Below are 24,257 nucleotides of genomic sequence, written 5' to 3' on the forward strand. Positions count from 1 at the left end.
TCTTTCTTTTCTATGTTCTTAATCATATTACAAATTGTAGATTCTTTCTCCAACCGAATATATGGCCAATTTCATGTTTCATAACAAAGGCTCTCAAAATAGCAAGTGTTGAACCAAAGGTTTTGGTTGAGGGGGATGTTGAAAAGAATAAACTCATCGGGATTTATTATGCATCAGCCATTATTCACTCCCACATCCCACACCTATAGCTTTTTTATAGGGTGTGAGGGTGTTTTTTATAGGATATGTAGGTATTTTTCATAGGGTGTGGGGTGTGAGATAGTAAATAGTGGCTGACGAGAAGAATTTTTCAAACTCACCTACTAAAGTATCATTGATTCCGTCCAGTCCGTTCTATTGGGGATGCATTTGAATTGATTTGAACATGGCCAGAAACAATTGAAATAGCAAAACCTAGAAGTTACTCATGATCAAGTAGGGAAATACAAGATTAATACACGATATATGTAGCAGAGAGTTTCCTTGCACAAGCAGAAATCCACCCGTATTCAACAAGCTGAACAACAAAAGGCAAATCCGTAGCTTACAACAAAACAAATTAGAAAGAAAACAGATCGGTGTCTCCAGCTTCCTTTGATGATCCCTCAGTGGAATTGGGCAGGCTCATCATGACAAGGAAAAAGAAACTCCTCATTTCTCAAGCTGTTAATATCTAGACCAAGCCTACTGTGCGTGTATATATAGTTGGTATATATAGACTTTGATGCCAAAGACGTGATCATTCGAATGACTAGCATTCCAGCGAGCGAAGGAGTACTACTTTCCTAGAGTATTTAGTGGGGATAATTTCAATGTTTAAATTATCCCCCACTAAATCATTACCTCAGGTATTCTTAGAATACTCCACTATTATTCATTATTTTATTATTATTTTTTACGTATTTTTTATTACTATTCAATATTTTTTACTACTATTGAATATTCTATTATTATTTTATTATTACTTTATTATTACTATTCATAATTCTTCTCGACACTTCTCACTACCCAAACGTACATATGGGCTGTTTGGATTGAGAGACTCTCAACTGATCATGATCATGATCATCTCATCATTATAACTTTCTTAAATTTCTGCATAAAATACAATAAACAATTCAACTTTTTTATCAAATTTTAAAACAAAAATAATATTAAAAAAATAATATTCTAACAATATTTTATTCAACTTCCATCTCATCTCATCTCAAGACACTATCCAAACCTCCCCATTATCATCATGCATCGTCGGGACTCATGACTAGCGTCTTTGCAAACTGTATTGAAAGCTTCTTAACGATCTTACCTCTTGGCCGTCAGCTATTTTTGCGTGCGTGACGTCGTATCCCAATCTTATATCTGTCTTACTAAATTTATATGCTACTTGGCAATGCATATATATATATAGTTACCAATGCTCTGGCCGTCTCGAGAGATGGTATGATCTCGCATATTGACATGACCATTACTTGCAGGCATATATGCATGCAAGATGGCAATGCATATATGTGCGTCTTTCTATATAGTCCCTTGTCCGGCAAAGACGCCTCTTAATATATTATGATAAGAGAGATCATGAGGCACAGTAGTACCCTTCCAGTCACCCTACTATTCTCAGACCAAAATCACTTAAAAACTGATGATCTCTTCTTGAAAACAGATTGATAATTCTTCCCCATGCATGCATGCCAGATCCTTCTTGATTAATGGAATGCATGCCGCCATCTAATTCATATATATATATATACTTATATAGAATAATTAGATTTCTGCTAACCATGCATAAACCATGCATCTCTATTAATTACACATATCCCCCGGCCCAGTGAAAACACAAGTCTATATTATTGGGAAATCATCTGCTCAATTCAAGAAAAAACAAAAGACTGATCAAATTAAGAACTACTACTTCTAGTGCTGATCATGGATTTATTAGTACTGCACCAACGTCCCAGCACCCTGCTTGGTTTCTCAAATGGATGCAAAACTAAATATTATATATAATTAAACCCTAGCCAGCCAAAGAACACGTACGGCTAGCCCTAGCATATGACCTTAAGCTAGATTTATTACTGAAGAGTACTGCATATTTTACAAATTGATATATGTGGCAATTCATATGACATGTCCCCCATTAGACACTCATGAACTGACATGCATGGACAGATCACATGAGACAGTCCACGCATTCATGATGATCAGATCATGTCGTGTAAAAGAAATAAAAATACCAAAACACTAAAAAACCTAAACAAAAACCATGGTTTTGTTTATGAATTAGGACTTAACATGATGACATCTTGTATAAATTAATGAATTATCGGAGTCAATTTAAGTAGGATTCCATGGTTATTATTATTATTATTTATTTACATTAATTAGATGTTTCGAAGACAATAATAATAATATATATGTTCGTTATGCATGGTTGGAATTAAACATGCATGACAGATCGATCACAAATAATAATTACTACATCCCTTTAAAAATTTATTATGGTGTAATCTTTTGAAAATCATATCGTACGTATTATATATATATAACTATATACGGCCTAATGAATATGTACCATATATAGATCAATGATCTGGCCTTAATTTGTTGAAATCCATGTATTTGAATAATAATAATAATGTCGAGCATATCATATCATGTAATCTGATTACAAGATCATGTGTATATATAAGATAAAGGCTTGCTAGGTACAAATGGTTTGGAGCACCAAATCACGTACCAACACTACTCACATAGTTTTTTTTATTAAAAAAAAATAAAAGAAAAAAAAAATTGAGAGAATAAAAATGTTTCCTGTCTCACAAAAATCATTTTCTGTCTTCAATTCGCACTGTTTTATTAAACAGATGCTTTACATTTGACATCGATTTACAGTATTTGGTGCCTAAAATTGCTTGCAAGAAGACTTTTCCTATAAGATAACATAATTAATTTTAAGTCTTGACTCATCATTCCCAATAACAATATTATTCGTCCTGCATGTTGCCATGAGATTCGTTTTTAATCTTTGATTCTCTCTCCTTTCTTGCAATTTTAATATCTATTAAATGCTACTTTGATGATCAATTTAACTGTTGCAAATGACAATTCAGCATTAATAATTTTCAGCCACTAACACTTTCCATGCATGCTTATATTTAGGATTAAGATCCCATAAAGTTATAATTAATGTTCACTACAAGAAAAATGATATTTTTTAGCACCTAGTTTTGTCGCAAAAAGTATCTAAAATAGCCACATTTGTGTTTTTCCATCGTTTATATAGTCATTGCACGTCGGATGCCATTGTTTGTTCACTTCTGTGCTAAAGCAACAGAACTCTAAAAACGTCGTAACAAGTACTTATTCCCGGTATTCTTTTTCCCCCGCAATTATCCAAAATGACGCCGTAAATGGACATCCCATTAGACTCCACTAACTATCGTTGGGAAAACTTTATTGCAGCATCCAAATGTCGTCTCAATTGATTCTTGAATTTGAAATTTTAAAGTGGAAGACAGATAGACATATATAATGGATCATATAATATTTATTGAGCAAATAATGTTATTTTAGAAATTCACTTAAATAGATGCTATAAATGTTATAAACCCCATTTCATATATTTATTTTTAACGCATTGAAATCCTCAAGAAACTTTTAATCTTTAAGGGAAGTGAATCCTTATATTCAATCTATTTTGTGTATTTGATTATAATATGCATTCAACTAATGATTTAGTGAGCTGGAAAATCTTTTTTATATATATTTCTATAATATTTTTTTAAGACCATTAATGAGATTTTTTAGAGTATCATTATTATAAATACATGATACCATCTCTTTAATTTATCGTTACCAACTTCATAATTATTGCTATATTTATCATCTTTAATTACCATCACATGAATAATCAATAATTTAATTAATATGGTTGTCGCAGCTAATGTATATATACGGCCATGCACCATGCATCATCTTAAGTACAATATATAAATTAGTGATTCCATAATATTATTATATATCATCATCACTCCATGCATCAAACTGTTACCATATATTCGCCTAATTAAAAGCCAAAAGTATAGTAGTACCATGCATCGATCTCATGCACTATATATATATATATATATATATATATGATGCATTAATGGTCATTAACAATCATATATACCATATATCCTATCACAATATATATATAATATATAATATATAAATGCACATGATAATCATGCATATAATTCTGATCATCATCATCCATCATGTTTTTGAAAACTGCGATTCACCTGATCATCATGGTGCCCGCCAGGCCAGCTCAAACCCTAGCTAATGATCAATTATTACTCGACCGATCGTCTGATGAACTTTAATTAATAGCGTAAAACTGTAATTAACTGATCAATTACATCAGGCTTACGCACGTACGTCTACACATATATATTGCAGCTAGCATGCATGCATGCATACAGCAAATAGGATTAATATGATCAAGATAATATTGCGTTTGGATAGTGAAGTATTTTCAAATATTTTGTAAATATTAATAAAAAAATAATAATAAAATATTAAATAATAATAATAAATAATAATAAAATTATAAATAATAGTAAATACCGTATTCTCAGAATACCTGAGTACTCAAACAAAGTCTCAAGACTTGCTTAACTAATTCATATTACCCTGAGGTTAAGCAAGCAGCTGCATGCTAGCTGCTAGCTAGCTAGGCGCGCGCACGGCCGGCCTCACAAAATTAATTGCTTGGCTTAAAGGCTAGCTTTATTACAATATGAGATCAAGGAAGGCATGCATGCAGCTGGCGACCTCACGATACGTACGTACGTACGTGTAGTAGTGGGGACTTGCAATGAATAATTAATACACTAATTGACCTTCAAACCTTTTCATAATTCATTCATCAACTGAAATACACAGCATAACTCATCATGATGATCAGGAGAAACTTAAAGCTGCTAGCAGAACATGCTTGCTGCAAAGAAAACTTCTCATCATCATGACAACAGCCTGAATGCAGCATTTGATGAACTCTGGAGTCTGGTGATCTTCTAGCTAGCTGAATTGTTTCAAAATTCCCATTAATGTTAAAACAATGTCAGTTTTCAAAGCTTTATAATTACTATATAGCTAAGATCTCATGAATGTTTCCACACCAGACGGCCTTACATTTCTTTTTTATAAATTATGGGAAGTGAAATGACTTATCCTAGCTAGTTTTGCTTTCGATCTGTTTTTTTTTTTTTTTTTTTTTTTTTTTTTCCCACAATATCATGATCTGTTAATTAATTTATACAAACATATTAATCCTCCAGCTAGCTAGATATATAGCTATATATTTATTTCTGCTACGTACGTACGTACTGATCCTATATATATACACTTTGCGGATCATGAATGGGAACCATATTCCAACCTAACAAGAAATGCTCAATAATATTACTGCAGATCAGCACTACTGATCAGTTATGAGGTAGAACACAGTAATAATACTGATCATACCAACAGCAGCAACAACAACAGCAAATAATTAATAATAATAGCAATAATGAAGAGAGAGTTATAAGTAAGTTTGTGTGTATATATATATATATATATATATATATATATATATATAGTACATGCATGCATGATACCATGCTAGTACTCATGAAACACGTGAACGTACACTCAAAAAATTTAATTCCTGGCCTGCTCGCTCTTGGAATATTAATTAATCAATCAATATATATTCATAATATTCTTAACCAATATTATATATATATATATATATATATATATATATATATATATAGGTTCACCTGGGTGTTGGGAAGTAATTATATTGCATGCAACCTCACAAATTTTTAATATTTTGTGTACTTCGGTAGAGGAAGGGCAGTGTGCGCGTATGGCAGATAGATCATTAAAAACCAGGTCAACTGCCGATCGATAAATGCATGTCATGTGTGTATATATATATATATGGCGTCTGATAAGAAACTACTCATATTTATAGAGGGGACGTTGCTCCTCCTTAATTTAAGAGCTGGACCATCGATCAATTAAGTTCAACTCCCGCGCGCAGTACGTACAGTATAATTTAAGCAGTGAACCTCTTGTTATAAAAGCACACGTACGGTGACCACGGCGACCTGCCTCGGCTGCAGCTAGCATGCTTGCAGGCAGTATAGTACTGCATATGTATATATGAAGTTAGGTTGACATGGCTGGCTATGGCTAGCCCACTCTAGCTATGGCATTAATATTAACTCGGCTAGTTTGGTTGTGTGTGTATATATATATGTTGGAGATGGAACGAATTGGGTGGGAAAACTACGTACGTACACATGCAAGGAGACAGCTAGCTAGCCGGATCTTTTTAATTTCTGCATGCTTGATCGATCTCTAGATGTTTTGGATTTTGATTAATTAGGATCTTATATATATGATGTGAACAATTAGTGATGAAAAAATTAATGAAAGTAGAAGTATTCCTAAAAGTAGTACTTTGACTACTCAATGGTTAATGTTAAAATATAAAATAAATAATAAAATCTACATTTTTTCGCGGGTTTAAATTTTTAAGATAAATGGTGATTTCACATGATATCAGAGTAGAAGTCCTAAATTCAAATCCTGACTTACACTCTACTCCATTTAATTAAATATTTTATGTGTTGGGCGATCACCCATTGAGGGAGAGTTTGACCCACATATGAGAGGAAGTGTTAAGATATAAAATAAATAAAAAAATCTACATATTTCCATCAACTTAAATTTTTGGGACAAGTGGTGATTTCACATTTATTTGGTATATATTATCATGATTTTCGTGATTAAATCAGCTTCACACTTTTGAATTATTCATTTTGATCGATGCATATACATGAATTAGACACAAAATTAGTTGATAACGTGTACAATAATTAATAGCTTTTATAGGAAAGAGAAAAAAAATAGATAGAAAGAGAATATATGAGGATCAGCACAATGTATGTAGATATCATTCAACGACCCTCAGCTAGCTAGCTTGTAAAGATCAACACAATTTTTCTAAATCCACATCACAATTTATGTTGATAATCTTCTTTACCAAATCATTTAATTTATTGGTCATGGAGTTCGATCGTCATAAGATGTCACGCGTCGATTTTTCTATAAGCTTATATGCAAGTAATTAACAATGTTAATACTAATGCAATCGAGGTATCTGTTTAAGGTATCTATCATATATAGAAAATACTTAGTTGCTATCATTTGCTTAATTATTTGTTAATAATTTTACATCACATGCATGATTATAAGAGAATAATGATATAGAGATAGTTAAAGGAAAATGAATAATGTTTTCTATTTCTAATTAATGAGGATTTTGCTATACTTAATCGTTGACAATTTTAGAAAGTGGAGCAATTTAAATCAATCATGATTTGATAATTTTTTCATGATTTGGTTTCACAATTAACTAGAAATTATTAACATCAATGTGTTTTTATAAAAAGTTGATTTTTGTGTAAGATTTTAAATGCAAGTAGCATTAATTTAATGTTGGTGCAAATGGTGATATATATATATATATACCAACTAGCTCATGCAGGGATATTAATTATTATTCGATTGCTTGATCTGCATATTTTAAATATAAAATATTATATATCTAGCATATATGATAATATATGGTCTCTTTAAGCATACGATCCATTAATAGAGCTGGCTATACCAACAATTTTCTGCTTAGCATTAAAGCGTTGCATTGCATAATTCAATAACCATGACTAACTGCATTAAGATCTCAAGCTATCAACTTTAAATGGATCGAACCATTTTCTTTGGCCATTATGTCGACACGTACCTCGATCGCTTGTTCTCTAAGAAATTAGGTTCGATACTTAATTAATTAATTAATTACTTAAGCTGTGAACGAAGTAACAAAAATCAGCATGATTTGATATTCGTTTTAAAGAACCAAGCATGTATTTGCTTGCATTATATTTCTACAAGAAGAATGTTGATTCATGGTTACGTATTTACGACGAAAATGATCAATATTTACTACGAGAATGAGTCCATTTTTATGACAAATAGTCATTTTTGCTGCAAATACCTGATTACGAATAAGGGTTTTTCTTATAATATTGTATATACAGATATATATGCTGCATATATGTTTCTACAGAATGGAGAAGCTAGCCCTGTACTGAAGAGATTTTCAATAAATAGCATACATAAATATATATATATATATATGTGTGTGTGTGTGTATGCATATCATGAAAAATACTTTAGCCACAAAAATATCTCACAAAAATAAACCAACCACAAACTAATGTGGCAGCTAGATGTTCATGTGCATTAGATTCTAAAACTACTAATTTTAGTGTAAAGTACTAGATCTAACGTATCATATAAAATCACGTTAATTTGTAAGTTTACTTTTATAGAATCTTTGTGACTCATCTATACATATAGAGAGTACACAGTACTCACATGTTTTAAGCAAAACAAAGATCAACTACTAATTAATTAGAAGACAATATTAATATATAAGAAATAGCATAGATATCTTAAATGTAAAGGACAAATTAATTAAACATATACACCCATATATTATATAAGCTGATTCATCAATCTCGTAATTACTAGATGATCATGATCATGACATGAATATTGCTTAAAAGTTTTCGGAAAACATGCACCAATTCTTGATGGATAATCAGTACTACTGCTTGCTTGTTTAAATGCTGAAGCAGGTAGCTAGCGATCGAAGCTATATATATATATATATATATATATATATATATATATATATATATATCGAAAGAGATGTTGAATTAAGAAATAGCATAGGGAGCAGCATTAAAACAAATGTTCATCAACGAACAACTACTTTAAAAACAAAAAGAAGAAGAAGGAAAACAAAAGACAAAACCAACTAGGCCATGATGTCATATATAATTGGACAGGCATACATAGCTTAGCTTAGGCTTATAATTATTGTCTTATTAAACTTTGAATATTGAAACCTGATTAGAATGAATAGTCTAAGTGGCTCGGTTCTGTCTATATATATTATATATTGCCTCGATCATACATATATATATATATATAATACATATATGTATATATATATGTATTATATACATATATGTATTATATATATATATAGATCCTTCATCGATCAAGAGTACTCAAACTCAATAATTAAAACTAAACCCAATTCTTGGTACACTACAAAAAAAGGTAGTTTGCTGGCGTCCCATAAACGCCAATAATGGTGTTACCAGCATTTGTTTACCAACAGAACTCAAGCACCGGCACGTAAGGGTTGGGAATATTATTTTCCGGCGTTTATGTAAACACCACCATCCCATTTTTGGTTATCGGCGTTTTGTTTATTATGTTGCCGACGTTTTCAAATGCTAGCAATCGACCAGTTCCTTCCCAACATTTTTTTTCACCGACGTCTACAATTAGTGCCGTTAATATTTGTTGCACCCGATGTTTTATGGACTGTGTTGCCAGCGCTTACAAATGTTAGTAATCATTTTTTATTTTACCGATGTCTACAAACGCCGGTAAATTATTTTATTTTACCTTGTGGAAATTACCTTTTTATTTATTTTTAATTTGACAATATTTGCCATTTACAAACTTGGGGTTTGTAGTAAAAATAAGACTTTAACTTGTATGCACCGTAGAAGGATATGATTAATGAAGTACTAGTACTGGAGATAAGAGAAATGCACGTCTTTAGCTTAGCAAGCACATGAGTTACTATTTAAAAAATAATAATCTTTTAATACTAATTTTGAACCGTCGATTGTTGGATGATATATTTGAATTAGAATAAAGAAAATATTTTTCTTAATACTACTTGTGCTGTATAAAGTTGTGTATGAGTAATAACCCCTATATATATATATATATATATATATATATATATGGGTTTTGTTGTACATCACTCATTAGTTACCCCGGCCCACACCTCACACTTGACAGTTTTTTTTTTTCTTTCTTTTTCATAGAGTGTGAGGTGTTTTTCATAAAGTGTATGGTGTGAGATAGTGAATAGTGGCTGCTGAGAAGAATTATTATATATATATAGGATAACTACTACAGACACAAAGAGATTATATAAAAGTAAACACACAAACTGACGTGGTTTTATGGGATCCGTTAGATCTATTTAATTTACAATAAAAATAACTTTATAATTTGACGTATTACAACAAACCACGCCAGTTTGTAGATTTATTTTTATGTAATCTTTTTGTGGGTAAAATATTTTTCTATATATATATAGTTTTTTAAAAATTTTGTATCTTGAAAGACGTTTAGAACAGTTTTTGGTATTCTATATACAATGTACTGCATATTATACAATAGGAAAAAAAAGATATTAATATAATACTAATTCGATCCCTAATAAATGAATTTCTAGATCTAAAAATATTAATGTTGCCATCATAGGGTATGACAATCTAGATGAGACGTTAATTAGAATGGATTTATATATTACCGTCCATGTTTAAGGTAACTTAGTAATAGGAATCTTAAAATCCCAATCATTATAATTTCCATATATACTAAATGATCCATTATTATTAAGTGAACATAAATGAATTGGAAGAAAGAAATTATATACACATGATCATCATGATCATCTAAATTAAAATGATGAATGCTATAAAAAAATCTAAAGCATCTAATTTCATTATAATTCTTAGAATTTCAGCAACTCAATGATCGATATATTAGATTAATTACATGAAATCTATATCATGATCATTCTTAGCCATTTTAATTAACATTGAATGTATGTATGCATATAGCAAAAAAAATATATATGCAGCAAAAATCGAAGTCTTTTTTTTTTCAATATCATGTGAAAGAGTAACTCTTTTTCGTTTTGATATTTGTTATTTATCGTTACACTTAATGACATGACATATTTAGAGCGTGTATAGTTTACATGACTGATAGAAGAAGTCACTTGAAAGAGCAATGTTATATGTAATTGTAGAGTGAGTAAATGTCGTGTAATTTTTTTAAAAAAGAATAAGATTCATTATTAAAATATTAATTTTTTTCATATAAGTCTAATATTTATAATTAATCTTTTATTAAAAGAATCGTATAACACTTAATTTACACACTTACTATTATAAATATCATTTTACATATATATATTATAATTATATATATATATATATATATACTTACTACTAGATCATAACGTTTTTATCTAAGAGGATTTTCTGTTACATCAGCGGTGATCCCACGGTGGCAGGCAAATCAGACGGCGGAGGATTGTCCTTGGAAGTCTGGGGCCCAAGCTGATTTGATTGCATTGATTATGAAATCCCACCTTTTTATTGCTAAAGACGAACCACCCAATATCAATTCCTCCGTCGCAAGACTTTGGCTCGTTTGTTGTTGTAGATTGAATCATAGATAGTACGAGGTGAGATGAATTGTTATTAAAATTAAAAGTTAAATAAAATATTATTAAAATATATATTTTTAATATTATTTTTATTTTAAAATTTGAAAATATTAAATTTTTATTTTTTATAAAAATTTAAAAAAATTATCATGATTAATGAGATGAGATAAGATGAATTGTAAAAACAAACGAGACCTTAACTATTTCAATATCGATCAAAATTTATCTAGTATCATATTTTTGTCTTTTATTTATCTCATTCAAAGTTTACTTTCACGTTGAATTATTATTTATTTAACTAAACTTTATATAATAATAAAATATTATTTATTTTCGGTTCTTCATGTATTGTTATTTTTATCTAATAATAAAAAAAAATGGTATTTTGCATATATATCTACTAGTTATATATTATTTTTTTAAACAAATAAAATATATTTTATATTAATTATGATAATTTATATTTTAATTATGATAAGATATTTAGGTTAATTTCGTATTTTAATTTTTAAGTACATCATGCTCTCGTCACATTTGGCTATATATATATATATATATATATATATATATTCATGAAAAGAAATTAACAAATATTGGATTGACAAAGTCTTTTTCTAAACATGCAAAAACTTGAGAGCCTATTTAGGTTTGAATTTGAAAGCTTACAAAGTAATTTTAAAGAAAATGATATATTTAGAAACTTTATAAAAATGTTTTTATAAGCACTTAAAAAAAAATATGAAAGTCTAAATTTTTAAAAAACACCAACCAAATTGAAACTTTTGTTGATAAGCTCTTCATGTAGAAACTACCGTACTTAACCAACTTCAAAAACTCTTTAGGCGTATATTTATCAAACAGTAAACAACTTTTTAATAGTAGCGTTTTTTTAATAAAAATCTACGATTCCAAACAGGCACTAAGTACTAGAGATCATGGCATTGATGATTTCAATTTCAACAAATGCGAGCAATTATATTTTATAAGAGAAAGTAGTAGCTAGGATGCTCTTCCATTAATTAAGGGAGCATATATATAAGTTATTTAAGAATAAACAGTTTCATGAGTTAAATATATAATATTAACAGTAGCGTATGATCATCAATGTCTTATTCATTCAAGATGATTGCACGAAATTTGATTCAAACATTCAATTAATTTAAAGGATTTAAGGGTCATTTTTTTTTTTTTTTTTGGTCCAATAAACTAATGGATTGATCACTAAATGAAGCTAGCACATTTAAAAATGGTTAATGCATGCAAGCAAAACCTCCTTCAAATCATTGAGAAGTAATTATTAAAAAGAACAAGCTAGCTAGTTGCTGCAATTAGTAAATTGCATGAAGTCAAGGGCAGGCAATGGGTTTGCTACTTATAATTAATGTTCTTAATAAATAAATAAGTAAATTAATTGATTCACTAAATGAAGTACATTTAAAAATGGGTGCCAACCCTTTTCATGAATTAGTCATTGGGAAGAAGAAAAGGTAAGAACAATTGCTTAATTGTGCATGATTCTCATGATCATGTCGATCTAGCTATATATAATTTAGTTCTCAATGATTTGAAGGTGGAGTAGTAGTGTTGGCATGCATGAAGTACTACTTAAGCTAGCTCATCAAGATCATTGCTGTGTTTTGGTAATAATTAATGTTTTTATTTCATGGAAATAAATATGCTATCTGTGCCCTATTGACCACAGCTTCTTGATCTTTTAATTACTTTGATCCAAACCCTTTTGCTCTTTTATTCCAGTATTATTTTTGTACTAGTACATTTAACTGATCATGATGATGATCATGAATTCAAGTGAAGAACCAAATCAAAGCTAGTGATCATCATGAAAAGGTGGAGAGATCTAGTCCAGAACTTTGTGCAAATGTTTCTAGAACAAATTAATTAATAAAACTTTGTTATGAAATTGAGACACAGAAATTAAAAAATAAATAATTGAAATAACCTTTTTCCAATTCTACAACTTTTAACAATTCAAAGATACCCATTGAGCCGATGATCTTTATATATATATATCTTTATATATATATATATATATATATATATATATATATATATACACACACACTCACTTTTATTTTTTTTTTCATTTAATTCCTTTTATAGTAAAACATGAACAAACTCGAAAACTTATTCTATCTAGAAATATTATAAAAAATAAACCTATAAATTGACGTATCGGTATCTCGATATGTTATATATATATATATATATATATATTAAATTTTAAAATATTTTTTATTATAAATAAGTCTAACTTATAATTACGTGCATCAAACTAAATCAATTTATAAAATATTTTTTTTATAGAGTTAACATATGTTAGATATATATATATATATATATATATATATATATATATAAGATGCATGCATGCATGCATGCTCAATTACGTAGAAGCGCATAGCCATATTTATAATATTGCAGCCGTACTGGCAGCAGCAACAGTACTAGTATTTATATATATATATATATATATATATATATATATATCTAACAATTAACGACAACCATCTATATATATAAATAGATTTCCCACCAAACAATATTATATTGTTCAGAGTCATGTGTGAGAATTGTATGTATGTTGTGCATAAAAGCCTGATCTCACCTACTGCTCGATCGATCTTTTAAGTCATTTCAATTCATTTTACACCACTTTTCACGCTACTACTGTCGCTGCTCATGTCTTGTGGTTTTATAAGCAGACCATCCAACAGCACTTAATATACTTAGACAGATAGACATATAATAGATCATATATATATATATATAGAGAGAGAGAGAGAGAGAGAGAGAGTATGAATACATGTTTGCTAAACTAGGTACAAGCATTACATAGGATGGATCTAGGGCATGAGGAGTTAGATAAAATTAATACACTTTTTATAAATTTCAAAACAAAAATAATATTAAAATATCATATTCAAATAACTTTTTAACTTTATCTATTCACTTTCATAAACTTCAATATAATACTTATTTTAAAATATATTTTTATTCAAAATTCTCTCTAATTTTTCAAAATCTAATAAAATATTTTCACTCAAATCGTTTCACTAAATATTTATGAAATCTTGAGATACTCTAAGTATCTAAACACACGCTTAATATTCTTTAGATGATCTTGACGAACATGTTATTTGTAGTATTTTTTTTTATATAAAAAACTCATTTGATTATTAATAGAAAGTCTCAAAAATCTTAAAGAGATTGTTAACTTTTCAAAGTCAACCGATCAAATATATGTTAGATTTTATCATAAAATAATCATCAAAATTCATAAAGCTTTGAAAAATTAAAAAATTAATTATTACTTAAAAACTAGAAATTCTAAAGATATCCATATACATGAGTAAAAAAATAAGTCACTATTCTAAAGTATCCAATCACAAGTAATTAATAGTATCTCCTTCTAAATTGTTATTGCGTCTTCAATTATTTGAACAAGCTTGAAGGAAATTAAAGGATTTGGAGACCAAATCTAATTTCGATCGAGACCAAAATAAATATGTACCTAGAAATACAAATAAGATGTGTGTGGCATATAGTTCTTATTTTTATATTACAATAGAGTAATGTTAGATCATAAAATCTTAGGATGTGTAATCTCGCACACTCTTTTTGAAAAAAAATACAGTCCACTAATTTAAAAATAATTCTTTTTTATGGGTCTCAGATTTTACTACTTTTTTTTTTTTAAAAGAATTGTGCGGGATTTGAAAACTCTGGAAGTGCAAATATCATTTTTCATTATAATATAAAGTATTAAATCATATTTACTTTAATTAAAAACTATACGATGTACAAACATTACATTAAAAATAATAAGACGTGGGGACCAAATTCCTCTCTCTCTCACCCCCACGTGTGTGAATAAATACACGAGGAATAAAGGAAACCCAAAAGCTTATGAGCCCCACCAAACTTCAAGCCGATTTGGACGAAAGTTAACCATAACAACAATAATAATTAACTCTTTCTTTCTTCTTTTTGTTAGTCTTAATTTTATGATGCACATTTTCATGCTATTGTTTTTTTATTCACTATGATTAAAAGAGTATTTTTCCTTTTCATTTTACAAACTTATACAAAGGGTTTTTCTTTTTCCTTTCTCCTATCAATTAATCTTTCAGGTGTTAGATATGTGAGAACGAATAATATTAGATATAATATTAAAATGTGCATGTCTTACATACTCTTTTTAAAAAAAATAGAATCTCTCGTAATAATGTTTAACCTCTTTCTTTCTTCTTTTTGTTAGTCTAAGTTTTATAATGAACCTTTTCATGCTATTATGTTTTTATACACTATGATTAAAGGAGTATTTTTTCTTTTCATTTTACAAACTTATCCAAAGGGTTTTTTTTCTCTCCTTTGTCTTATCATAATCTTTCAAGTCTTATATATATATGTAATCGAGTAATGCTAGATACAGTATGTGCAAGTCTCATATATGCACTCATTTAAAAAAAAAAATAGAATCTATCGTTAAAAAAGTTTTTTTATTTGGATTTTATATTTTTTTTATTTTTTTCAAAAAGAATGCACAGAGCTTGTACATCCTAGAACTATACAAATCATTTTCTATGTGCAATCTCCTTGCATCATGTACATTAAAATATGTCCAACTTTGGAATAAAAAATGAGTGACACTATAAAATTGGCAATTAAATTTTAACAAAAATTGAAAGCCACTATTTTTTAATAATTGAAAAATATAATATATATATATATATAGGTTTTGAAAATTTTAAATATGAAGTTTACAATAACATTAAAAAAAAATACAAAATGTATTTATCTCAATCAAATATCTAATAAGATTTGACTTTGTGATCTCAGAGGACTTTCGAAAAGAATCTTGTGCGGTACAATAAACTTAGATCATCTTTAGGTCATTCTGATGAGGGTGTTGGGTATGTCTCACAGGCACAAGATATGGCCCCCTCTCTTGAAATTGTACAGCCTAAAGTTTTTGACTTTTGGGCACCAAAAGAGCACTCAAAAGCAAAAACAAAAAAGGATGCTTTTGTCATTACACGATCGGAATCTCGCCGGAATGTCCACTAGCGGACGTCGCCGGGACTTTGTCCTCATAAATGCTCCATTACTGCACACTCGGCCGTGTGTGCACACACACTCTACATACCGATACTTACTAATAGTAGAGAGAGAGAGAGAGAGAGAGAGAGAGGGGTCTCCAATAGGGTAGAGCGAGAATTTAAATGGCAGACTCCGTGTTTTCAGAGGCAATGCTTTAAAAATCCATCAGTTACAGTTTACATAGGTGGGCAGGCAGGCAGGCATACTTGAAGAAGTGTGGCTGAACTGGGTGAGCGTTGGGAGGTGGGGGTGGAAGTGAGGCTGGCTGCTCTGCTCTGGTCCTCTTCATGACTCTCTTTCTACTTAATTATGACCCCAAGATTTCATCTGTGTCTCCCACTGCCATTAACTCTCTCCCAAATCATGCCGATATATAATCTTTTGATGCTAGTCTTTTCGGCCGTTTCTCTTATCATCATCGTATGAGAGAGAGAGGGTGGGAGAGAGAGAACGGGTTCCTTGGGGTTTTTTTAACTTCCCCAAACGATATGCTTATTCTGCGTCCACCAAACTCATATTTCCTTAAAACACTGCCCAAAATTCTAGTCTTTGTTTGTTTGTTTACTGTCATGTTTGTATGAAGGTAATGCTTTGTAGAGGGGCTGTTGGTGATTCACTTGCGCAGCATCTTGGCAAATACTGTGGGAGAACTGCGAGGGTGTTGAGGTTTTTGTGGTAGAGAGAGAGAGAGAGAGAGAGAGAGCGGGGCTAGGGAAGAATATGGAGTACGGCGGTGGAGACGGCGGAGACCACCACGATGCCTTCTTCGATCCTCAGAGGAGGAAGAAGCGCTACCATCGTCACACTGCTCATCAGATTCAGAAACTCGAAGCGTAAGCCCATATATTTTTTCTCTATGCATGATGCTTTATAAAACCTTGTTGTTTTGAATGATGATCGATTTTCTGAGTTGGTTTCTATGTTTTCATTCCTTTCGTGGGCATAAAGAATGTTCAAGGAGTGCCCTCACCCAGATGAGAAGCAGAGGTTGCAGTTAAGTCGGGAGCTAGGCTTGGCTCCTCGCCAGATCAAGTTTTGGTTCCAGAACCGGAGGACCCAGATGAAGGTAATATTGCTCATTTTCTCGATCGCATGCCTTGATCTTTTCCGTTTTCTTGGAGATTTTTTTATGTAATCTGATGTCGTTCAGGCCCAACACGAAAGAGCTGATAACTGTGCGCTACGAGCAGAGAATGACAAGATCCGTTGCGAGAACATAGCAATTCGAGAGGCTCTCAGGAATGTCATATGCCCATCTTGCGGGGGTCCTCCAGTTAACGAAGATTCCTACTTCGACGAACAAAAACTCCGAATGGAGAATGCACAGTTGAAAGAAGAGGTTATTTACTGCTTCAACTCTAATACTTTCTCGGTGTTTTTAATTATTTTTTTCATACTTTAATCTGTATCTGACTTTTCGTTGGGCTCATTTAGTTAGTGTCTTTTTGTTTGGCTTGTTTTGCAGCTTGATAGAATATCTAGCATTGCGGCTAAGTACATTGGGAGGCCAATTTCTCAACTCCCTCCCGTGCAGCCTATTAATATATCTTCACTGGACTTGTCAATGGGAAGTTTTGGAGGCCAAGGGATTGGTGGTCCTTCCTTTGATCTTGATCTTCTTCCTGGAAGTTCATCAGCTGTGCCGAGTTTGCCTTTCCAGCCATGCCTTTCGGACATGGACAAGTCCCTCATGACAGATATTGCTGCTCGTGCCATGGAAGAGTTGCTAAGGCTTGTGCAGACCAACGAACCCTTGTGGATGAAGTCCGCTACTGATGGGAGGGATGCTCTTGATTTTGAAAGCTATGAAAGGATTTTTCCAAGGGCCAATTCTAACTTGAAAAACCCCCATTTGAGAATTGAGGCATCTAGGGATTCAGGAGTTGTGATCATGAATGGTTTATCATTGGTTGATATGTTCATGGACTCGGTAATTTCCCTTCATCCTTAAAAAACTGCTTGTTGGAATTGCCAATATCTTGAAGTTGTAATTATCTCTAAGCGATTGCTGGTTTTGGGATTGCAGAACAAGTGGGTGGAGCTATTTCCCACAATTGTCTTAGTGGCAAAGACACTAGAAGTGATTTCATCTGGAATGTTGGGTAGTCATAGTGGCTCTTTGCAACTGGTAACAAGCATCATCTCTCTCTCTCTCTCTCTCTGTGACTTCAATATTCTTATGCTATTTAAGAATTTCTCACATTAAAGTTTTAATTGCAGATGTACAAAGAATTGCAGGTGCTTTCATCCTTAGTACCTACTCGAGAATTCTATTTCCTCCGCTATTGTCAGCAAATTGAGCAAGGCTTGTGGGCAATTGTAGACGTTTCTTATGATTTCCCCCGTGGTAACCAATTTGCTTCCGAGTCTCGATGCCACCGGCTGCCCTCAGGATGCTTGATTCAAGACATGCCTAACGGCTACTCCAAGGTCTTCAAATTTATAATCAAATGTGTTAGTCATTGGTTATACATTTCAAATTTTCACTTATCCACGATAAGCATTGGGAGAGTTTTTACTCAGTCTTCCTGAAAAATGCCAAAACAGGTTACTTGGGTGGAGCATGTGGAAATTGAAGACAAAAACCCCACTCATCGGCTTTATAGAGATCTTATTCACAGTGGGTTGGCATTTGGAGCTGAAAGATGGCTTGCTATTCTTTGCAGGATGTGTGAAAGATTTGCTTGTCTTATGGTGACGAGCTCTTCTACTACCCGGGATCTTGGAGGAGGTAATCTCAATTAAATTTCTAATGATTCTTAATCTTCTTACCTTTTTCTTTTTCAATAAGCATAAAACTTCTTTTTGCAGTGATTCCATCGCCTGATGGCAAGAGAAGCATGATGAAACTTGCCCAAAGAATGGTCAACAATTTCTGTGCAAGCATAAGCACATCAAACGGCCACCGGTGGACCACCCTTTCAGGGACGAATGAAGTCGGAGTTCGGGTGACTGTCCATAAGAGCACAGATCCAGGCCAGCCCAATGGCGTGGTTCTTAGTGCGGCTACCACGATTTGGCTTCCAATTTCCCCACAAAATGTCTTCAATTTCTTCAAGGATGAAAGAACCCGAGCGCAGGTGTATATATAAACGCTGGAAATCTGTTAATCAATTAAGTTTGAAAACGTTTATATTGGAATTTCATTTATTCTAACTGTTCCATTGCTTTCATTCTCTATCTTATTTTAGTGGGATGTTCTCTCCAATGGCAATGCCGTGCAAGAGGTTGCCCATATAGCAAATGGGTCACATCCAGGGAACTGCATATCTGTGCTCCGAGTAAGTTTATGAACAGATTTCATTGAAAGTTCGATCTTTTCTTTGTGGGTGTATTAATGGTATGAAATTCCTGGAACAGGCTTTCAATACAAGCCAGAACAATATGCTGATACTTCAAGAGAGTTGCGTAGACTCTTCAGGTGCACTTGTAGTGTATTGCCCCGTTGATCTTCCGGCTATAAACATCGCAATGAGCGGCGAAGATCCTTCATACATTCCTCTGCTACCTTCAGGGTTCACCATTTCGCCAGACGGTCGTCCAGATCACATGCAGGGAGGAGATGGTGCATCAACGAGTGCTAGCTCTAGCACGCACGGGAGCATGGCTAGGTTGGGCAGTGGTTCTCTAATCACAGTGGCATTTCAGATACTAGTGAGCAGCCTGCCTTCTGCTAAACTGAATTTGGAGTCGGTGACGACTGTTAATAACCTTATTGGCACCACTGTCCAGCAAATAAAGGCTGCCTTGAATTGTCCTAGTTCTTGATGAATCTGCTGCATCTGCTACACACATGACCCTTTTTTTTTTTTTCAAATTTTTGTTTGGCTCTACCATCCTTAAATATACTGATCAGTAAAGGTTCAGAGTCTCTTTGTGCTGGGGGGTTTACATTCAATGCTGGAGAAGTATTATGGGTTAGTTGGGACTTTGAATGCACTCTCATCAAGAGCTGGAGCTGCTGATTATTTACTCCTGCTGATGCTGCTGTTGCTGTTGCTGCTTTTCTGGCTGCCAAGGTTCATTACATTTAACACAAACTACAATTTTCAGTTTTTTGGGCAGGGCTTATTCTGTTTGTTTTTTTTTATATTTGCCTTTTGGAAGAGTAGAAGTCTAAAAAAAGAGGAAGTCAAGAACGCACCATACTTTTTGTATTTCCTGCTGGTTTCTCTCGTACTTTTTACCTCTCCATTTGCCTCACCTTCATTTTAAACTTCATATGAACACCGCAAGAAGAAAAAAAGTATGGTTCGGGTATTGACTTCTGTTCATGGACTTCTTTTAATCCTATAAGATGAATTATTCTTGTCTTTGATCTCTCTCTCTATCTCTGTACTTTTCTTCATAAATGGGTACTGGGTATTTTGTCTTGTGGGGAAGAAGACTGCTGGAGCTTGAAAGCAATGAGAAAAGTTAAAAAGGGGTCAGACATTGATGGGTTTAGATTGCCACATCAATAGTGATCCATAACAAAAAATAAAATAAAAGCTTCACATCAGTAGTGGGCTCCATGCTCTTTTCTAAGCCTGAAAAGTACTCCATATTGAACTTTAAAAGATCCTATTTTTATGCAATTTCTTTGACATTTTGTATGAAAATGCATTCTTTTCCTTAACTTAACATGCCCACAACTGGCTACTACTTAAATGGGTATTCTAATAGTGTGTACAAATCAAGAGGAAGAATACAAAAAAAGGTTTATATCACTATCAATTCTGGACAAGATAAGACAGATGGAACCCAAAATTGGAGATGAAAGTGATTTTTTGGGAAGTTATGGATTGCAGTATTTGCTGATCATAGGAAACTTATAATGGAGTTAAGAAATTGTTCATTTTGGTACCTTTTTTTCTCTATATATATATATATATATATAATGCCTTTACATTTAAATTTAGAAAAGAAAGAAGATGAAATAAGCTCTTTAAATGTGTCAGTTGTGTCATTCATATCTTCTCAAAGGTTTTTCTACCGTTGAAATTAAGGTGAGAAAATATAGAGGAATTTTATATATAATTATAAAATATGTAAATGTTGCATAATTATTTTAAAAAAATATCTATTATTTATTAAAAAATTAATTTTTTTAATCTATATCTCATATTTTATTAATTTTTTTTAAAATAATTATAATTATAAATATATTTTATCGAAAAGATATTTTAGATGAATGAATTTGTGGATTGAAACTTGGATTACGTAATAAAAATTAATATTCTAGATAAATTTTAACCAATGCTCTAAGAGAAGGAGCAGGTCAATCAATCTATAAGACAGATCAGCCAAAATAGGAGTGATAGCCGCAAACTGTCTCTAGCAATCCTCTCAACCTTTTTAATGCATTTAAACATGATGCGACTTTTGAATGACCATAATAAATCATTCTAAATCCTCGTTTAAACTTGATTCTAAGATTTTTGACTGTTGAAAAATGGTATCGACACGTTAGAGGATTGATACTGAATTGTTATTTTATTCTTTAAATTTTAAAGAATATGTAAATTTTTTACTTTTAATTAATTATTTAAAATTTAAAGTTTATGTTAGATTACTCATCACATTTTTTATAAATAAAATATTATTATTATTTTTTATATTTTTATAATTAACTTTTATTTTTTAATTAATTTTATTTTTATAACTTTCTATAATATCCAACAATCATATTCATTTTCATTTTTATTTTTACAATCTAATAAACAAAATTTTGAAACACGATATCAATATTATCAAAATAATTTCATCGATCTTCAATGCAACTAAGCCAATTCTCACAAACATTATCACCCATTAATGCAAAATAAGAGTAATGAATAGGGTGGTAACTAACATATAAAACTATAAACATCACACCTATATTTGTGATTCAAAATAACAAAAAGTCACAAAATAATCATGGGCTAATATCCCAAAACAAATACAACCACAATATACAAAACAACTCCAAAATGTTTCACCAACAAAAGGCTACACATCTTCAAAAGATGAAGATAGAGATGGAGATGAAAATCGCTTCCTAGAATTCTCAAAAACTTCTTTTTGAAGATTCAAAAAATACTCTCGTTGTATTCCATTCATGCCAGCAAGATTCATTTTCATTATCTTCATATCTATCAACAAGTATACAATAGACCAATTCTTATTTTTCTTCAAATGCTTTGCCTATTCTTAATGTTTTCTTCTGTGGTGGTTTATTGATTCTAAATTAAAATTTCATCTATAGACACGACTGTCAATAATTTATCTAGCTTTGTATAAACAATAATCTCGATAACCTACCCCAACTTCCAAACTGAAAATTAGGTAAATTATTATAAACCTTACATAACATGAAACAAACAGAGGCTAGATATTTGTTGATATATATTCAACAACCCTGGTAATCATCATTCATTAATCACAGCTTGATTATTTGCTGAAATATATTGCATTAAACACATTTAAATTTTTCTCAAAGTTGTAACTAAGAGGAAGGCAAAGCCACAAATTCGGAAAAGAGCAGTCACATACAATGTATAATACATTTCATAAAAGGAAAAAAAAAAAACATTGATCCCAAAATCAAATCATAATGTTCATTAACCACTTTAATTTCAAAAAATTCAAACAAGGTCGAGTATTCCACTTTCAAGAACCCCAACCCTTCCCAGCCTACCCCCAAAATTAGAAACAAAAGTCACAAGTTCAGGATGTGAAAAGGATGGGCATTACCTGATCTAGGGATAGAAGATCCTGGAGACAGAGTTGACGACGGACAAGTGGAATCGGTCTCGGACTTGGACCAAATCCAAAGGTGGGTCTCTTCTTTCTGAAAAAGCAGGAATATGTGCTTCAAGTTTTGAATGAAAATACGAAGGTGGAAACAAAGAAGGTCATGGTGCTTTTGCTCAATCCCAGTGGCAAGCAAAAGCTAACCCTCTGCTCCATTGCCACTCACTCTCCGAGACCAACAAAATCAAACCCAAACATAAACAAAATCAGGGCTAGAATCAAAGCTAGGGTTCGAATCACACCCAAACAACATCAACAAAATCAAAATCAAACTTAAACCAACAAAATCAAGGTAGGGTTTCGAATCTTACCGTGTGCTTGTGAGTGCCATGCTGCCGCTGTGCCATGCTGGGGAGTGCCGTCGCGAGAGAGAACGTATGCGGGAAGAAATGATTGCGGGAGAAGAGAAATGGGGAAAAAGAGAAACAGGGAAGAAGAGAAAGAAAAAAAAAAGAGAAGAAGAGAAAGACGAAGAGATGCGGGAGAGAGAAGAATAGAAAAAAATAGATGAAGAGAACAAAGAAAGGAGACGTGGGAGAGGAAGAGGAAAGAAAAGAAGAAGAAACGCGGGAGAGGAAGAGGGAAGAAGAAAGAGAAATGAGACGCGGGAGAGAGAGACGCGATATTAATAAACAATTAATTTGGAGGTGAAATAGTACTTTTCATCTTTGAAGAAAAAGATGAATTTACTGTAGCTAATATTTATGATGAAAAGTGTTTGGCTAATTCAATGTGGGCCAACTATTGATAAAATTAGTTAAATTTAGAGATAAAATGTTATTTGAAGAAGCCAATGTGGATGCTCTTAGAGATTAGAGTATATATGATGAAAAATTCTACTCCTTTCTATTCACCATTTTACATTTTACACCCTATACAAAAAAATATCACTACATCCTATAAAAAAATTATAAGTGTGGGGTGTGAA

At 31.8% G+C, this 24,257-nt stretch overlaps 1 protein-coding gene across 1 annotated transcript; it reads left to right on the plus strand.

Moving 5' to 3' along the window:
- Window positions 1-16,425: 16,425 nt before the first annotated feature.
- LOC121243570 (homeobox-leucine zipper protein HDG11-like) lies at window positions 16,426-20,871 on the plus strand. Its single transcript, XM_041141697.1, has 10 exons — window positions 16,426-17,388; window positions 17,504-17,621; window positions 17,706-17,894; window positions 18,021-18,485; window positions 18,582-18,683; window positions 18,776-18,985; window positions 19,103-19,286; window positions 19,367-19,635; window positions 19,747-19,836; window positions 19,916-20,871. The coding sequence occupies exons 1-10, from the start codon at window positions 17,276-17,278 to the stop codon at window positions 20,321-20,323; spliced, it is 2,148 nt and encodes a 715-aa protein (XP_040997631.1). The 5' UTR covers window positions 16,426-17,275; the 3' UTR covers window positions 20,324-20,871.
- The last annotated feature ends 3,386 nt before the right edge of the window (window positions 20,872-24,257 follow it).

Source organism: Juglans microcarpa x Juglans regia, chromosome 8D (assembly GCF_004785595.1).
Source record: "Juglans microcarpa x Juglans regia isolate MS1-56 chromosome 8D, Jm3101_v1.0, whole genome shotgun sequence".
NCBI classification, from domain to species: domain Eukaryota; kingdom Viridiplantae; phylum Streptophyta; class Magnoliopsida; order Fagales; family Juglandaceae; genus Juglans; species Juglans microcarpa x Juglans regia.